Source organism: Babylonia areolata, chromosome 24, assembly GCF_041734735.1.
Source record: "Babylonia areolata isolate BAREFJ2019XMU chromosome 24, ASM4173473v1, whole genome shotgun sequence".
Classification (NCBI taxonomy): Eukaryota; Metazoa; Mollusca; class Gastropoda; order Neogastropoda; family Buccinidae; genus Babylonia; species Babylonia areolata.
The window spans coordinates 29,122,185-29,127,200 of NC_134899.1; the positions used below are offsets into that span (position 1 = coordinate 29,122,185).

Consider the following 5,016-nt stretch of genomic DNA (forward strand, 5'->3'; position numbering starts at 1 on the left):
GTCATGGGTTCGGGTGAAGATTAAATGAAAAATACGAAAAAATAAAGAGGAATAAAAAGTATATACATAAAAAGAAGGGGGTTGGGAGTCAAGAGGGTGCAGATTACTTAGGGTTGTGGTAAGAATTCGAGTTGATTTTGATTGGTCATTTATTGTGAATGTGATGTAGGCCTCTATGCATATCTCCAAATTTACGAATTTTGTGCCCTTTCTCCAATAGTGCAAAATTATTGCCGAGGAAAAATATATTTAGGTGATAAGGTACAGTGACTTGTTTGACACATCATGCCTATCCATAGGTGTAGAGCTGCATACTCATGCATCATGTCGGTTCATTTGAGATCACATCCATTACATGCTTATGTTTCAGGCGTTTGTCTGACGTCCAACATGAACTTCAATAACAACATGAGCTGCGCTTCACATTTTTTGCGAGAATGTAACCTGGCGTTCCAACACTTCCTCTGCACCTCTCATTTGGATTACGCGCTGACAGCCCTGAACGCCAGAATCCTCAACAGCAGCAACAACCTCAAGTTCCGCAGAAAGCTCGGATTTCTGCAGAATTATTGCATCCGTACCAGGGTAAGCAACATTAGATCTTGGGTTGTATTACATTCACTGTACTGTGTAGATCCACCAGTTGGAATTTTGAACGCGCAGAAACTGTACACCAATTTCATTCAGCCTCGTCACACCCAACTCCACCACCACTGTCATCGTCATCATCACCATCATCATCAACTTGTACATTAATTTTCAAGACCTTAAAGGTTATCAACGTTCTCGTGTACCGTGTGGAATTTTCAAACACCTATGCAGATATTGATTTTCATCATCATTATCGTCGTCATAATCACCATTCATTATGTCTTCGTCATCTTCAGCGTCACTAAACTGAATGTTTGTCCTTAGCAGTTCCAAGATCATCAATAATAATAATAATGATAATATTTTACTTTTATATAGCGCTATAATACAAGCATAAGCAAGCTCTAAACGCTTTACAATTCAGTACCTAAAGTGAAACAAGAAAGCATATAAAAAGTAGTAGAAACATAAAAACAGAATCATTATCATTATAAAACAACAAAAACACAATGCATAAAACTCACAAAGTAACATACTATCAATACTACATCTATTACACTACAACACTCACACTAACACCCACGCACAGACACACACATGATTAAGCGGCTGAGATGACAGCAATTTTCACTTAAAATACATACATATGAAAAGGAACACAATTGTAATCTGCATGCCACAGATTTTGTAAAAATTGTCAAATAAAACTTTGGATAGAAAAGGTAAAAGGGGTAAAAATCGGGTCATTCTGCCTTTCGAACCACACCACCACCATCCATCTACCCACTCCCATTCTCTCTACTCTTCCATCACACACACTCACATTGCCATGGGACTGAGACAACAGCACTATTTGAGTTATGACAAGTATTTTTTTTAAAGAGATTTAAGATTTACTTTAAAGGTAGATATATGAGTTGTTTGTCTGAGAGCAATAGGCAGAGAATTCCAAGTTGTTGGGCCAAAGACGGAAAATGACCTCTTTCCACAGGAGTTAAGGAAGCATCGGGGAACAGTTAGCTGAGAGGAATCAAGAGATCTCAATGTTTTGTTTGGCAAGTACGGGTTAATAAGCTCAGAAAGATATGAGGGTGTGGTATCACAATTCAGGCAATGAAAGCATAGGCAAGCAACTATATATTCAATTCTGGCTTGAACAGGCAACCAGTGAAGTGTCCGCAGGAGAGCAGTAGCACTCTCTCTCCTCGACTTTTTAAGGACGAGTCGAGCTGCACAATTCTGTATTTTCTGGAGCTTGTAGAGTTTATCATTGGGAAGGCCAGCAAAGAGCGAATTACAATAATCTAGGCGGGATAAAATGAAGGCAACAGCAAGTTTGTTGGCGGCATCAACAGACAGGAAGGGGCGGATTTACTAATCTTACGAAGCTGAAAGTAAAGAACTTTACACAGGTGGTTCACATGAGTTTCCACTCGTGAGGGATGAATCGAGGTAAAAACCAAGACTGCGGACAGAACTAGAAAAAGAAATTTCTATGCCAGAACAAATGATAGACGTATTTATCTGCTTGAGTTTATTTTTATTACCAGTCAACATGACTTCTGTTTTTTCAGCATTCATTTTTAGTTTGTTTTGTTTCATCCACTTTGCTACATTTTCTATACCGTTTTAAATTTAGAAGCTAAACATGGAATTTCAGAGGGAATAGTCGAATCATGCAGTTGAGAATCGTCAGCAAACAGATGATAGTGAGGTACAGACTGTTGGATGATCAAACTTTGACGTTGTGTGTACATTGTAAAGAGTACAGGTCCCTGCCCGAGTATCCTCCCCCTGAGATCCAGGCTGGAATGTCTTCATCCATACGATCAACAGTATAATGCGAGATCTCAAACCTAGAAACTAGACATGAGTAGCAACCACCACCACCAGTATCGTCATCAACACTGCCTTTTATCCCCTCACCCACTCCCCTGCATCCCCACCTCTTTCCACCCTCTCCCTACCCCTTACACACTCACACACAAACGCACTCTCTCTCCCTGTCTCTGTTTCTCGCTCGCTCGCTCTCTTTTACAATCTGCATCACGATACAATTCCCAGCTAACGTGGTGGGACAAGAAAGCCCTGTATCTGGAGCAGAAGTTGACGTGCCCCGACGAGCGGGGCACCTTGTGCGCCATCAACTTCTCCCGCCAGACACTGGAGGGCGCCGAAATGCACGAGCTCCTGGGTCAGCTGAACGTGTGTACCTGCCTGCCCGAGTATCCTCCCCCTGAGATCGAGGCCTGGAATGTCTTCATCCATACGATCAACCAGAAGCTCACCGTGTCTGGCGCCCGCTGACCCAACGGTTGCTGCGTGCTTCACGATCAGCGTCCTCGTGTGTGGCTGTTTTGATTGAAGATTCTGAGGCGGATTGGATGTGTAGGCCTGTGAAGGCAGGAATTGTGTGTGTGTGTGTGTGTGTGTGTGTGTGTGTGTGTGTGTGTGTGTGTAATGTGTTTTGTCTGTGTGTGTTTGACTGCAGTATTGATGTACCTGTGTTGTGAGGATGTAGCCTGCGATGAGTCACATTGTGTGCGTGCGTGTCAGTATGTTTGGATATGGTGTGTGTGTCTGCGTGCGTGTGTTTGTTTGCGTGCGCGCGCGTGCGTGTGTATGTGGAATTGCAATATTCTATCATATGGATGTGTGCGATTAATGTGTGTTGCACACTTAATTGCCTGTGCTTGAATCTGTATAGAAGTGTTTGTTTCTGTGTATATTATGTGTGGACATACCTGTGAACGCATGAGCTCGAGTATCATAGTTTTACCACCATCAAAACTAAATCGATAAAACGGAACTGATTTCTGACAGTCAGGAATTGAATCTCCAATGTTACATGCTGACCAGCTATCAGTGGTTACTGCTAGAGTTTCAGTATTTGATGCCTGTTTCCAAGCTGCATGTCCTATACACCGCGCAAAAACAAGTGCATACACTACATACACACACACACACATACACGCACGCACGCACACACACACACACACACACACACACACACACACACACAAAGTGTTTTTCATCAAAGCCAGGTGAGTGCAGTTTTCTGGGTTAATTATTTTTGGGATCATTGATCATGTCTGGTGAGAATTATTTTGTCGAATAAGCATTTATCCATTGCCAGCACCGTGGCTGAGTTCCAGGAAGCTGTGTGGACATACTGGTAGTCAACGGGGTGTTGGCACTGCTGTATTCACCCGGCCGGCACATACTTGTGTGTGAAAGCACACTTACACCTGCATTATGAGCGCAAATGTATGTCAGTCTGTGCATGTATGCTTACAGTGAAAACGTAAAGTTTAAAATCAAAAAATGTCATTGAGTGATTTGGTCAGTGTGAGTGTGTAAGTTTGCGCGTTTTGGGGAATGTATGCTTGAAATCTCTCTCTCTCTCTCTCTCTCTCTCTCTCTCTCTCTCTCTCTCTCTCTCTCTCAGTTTCTGTCTGCCTCTGTGTGTGTGTGTGTGTGTGTGTGTGTGTGTAATTTTCTTTTTCCCCATGCATCTTTATTTACACAACTAATGCTTATGACTTTAGTATTGTGTAATGTAGACCCTGTTCAGGGCGGGGACTGGACGGTAAAAAAGCACATCAGTGCTTATCTGTCTTCCTCAAAAATAAAGTGTGTGTGTGTGTGTGTGATTCTGACTTGCGGCGGCGTATGTGAAGAGGGGACAACTGGAAAGAAGATGCAGCGAGATACTGGATGATGCAGTAAACTCCCTTGGATGACAGCGCCCCATTCTGTTTGATTTTGTTTGACCAATCACCCAATGTCGATTGCATAAACAACTGTACTAACCAGCATAGCAAGTGCATCCTTCTTCATATCAGATTTCATTGTTGGGTTTACTCCCCACATGCGGCAGGAAGTAGATCTACTGGATTACATTTCTACCAGATCGGAGGATAATCTCAGTCTGACCAAACGAGCTCACGATTAGCTATTTCGCATATACATTAAAAAAAAAAAAAAAAAAAAAATTATATATATATATATATAACATACGGTTTACGTGGTATCGTTATGTCGCGTCGCATTAGTATTATATTATCCGTCAGCAAATCGAACACATTACAGCAAATCAAAAACGAATAAAAGTGTTGTTTGTCGGTTTTATTATCTGCTCAAAACCGTCAGTATCGAAAAAGTATATACATGTGTGAATTTGTTTTTGTTGTCGCGCAGACATGCACGTTTTATTTATACATATAAACACGCGCACAGTCGGACTGACACGCGCCGCCGCTTTGGTATCGTGCATGCAGTATGAGCGAACTTAGCAGTACTAAGTTTGCTTGTCGTTAAGAATGCCGTTCCCAACTCCACGGTAAACTCCATGAATATAGAAACATTCTTAACTCTAAGCAAACTCTTGTTAACGCTGCTAAGTATACTCATGCAACCCACCTC

The 5,016-nt window shown here is 42.0% G+C and overlaps 1 protein-coding gene across 1 annotated transcript; it reads left to right on the forward strand.

Moving 5' to 3' along the window:
* The first annotated feature begins 375 nt into the window (after positions 1 to 375).
* On the forward strand, positions 376 to 2,924 carry LOC143298696 (protein THEM6-like). The gene is made up of 2 exons (XM_076611589.1): positions 376 to 585; positions 2,656 to 2,924. Exons 1-2 carry the CDS (start codon positions 391 to 393, stop codon positions 2,896 to 2,898), a joined length of 438 nt encoding a protein of 145 aa, XP_076467704.1. The 5' UTR covers positions 376 to 390; the 3' UTR covers positions 2,899 to 2,924.
* Positions 2,925 to 5,016: the final 2,092 nt, after the last annotated feature.

What these genes read in the sequence shown, in the direction of transcription:
- LOC143298696 (XM_076611589.1), top strand. Translation starts at nt 391, where the DNA reads ATGAACTTCAATAACAACATGAGCTGCGCTTCACATTTTTTGCGAGAA. An exon ending in ATTATTGCATCCGTACCAGG is followed by an intron (nt 586 to 2,655) that starts GTAAGCAACATT and finishes TACAATTCCCAG; the next exon opens with CTAACGTGGTGGGACAAGAA.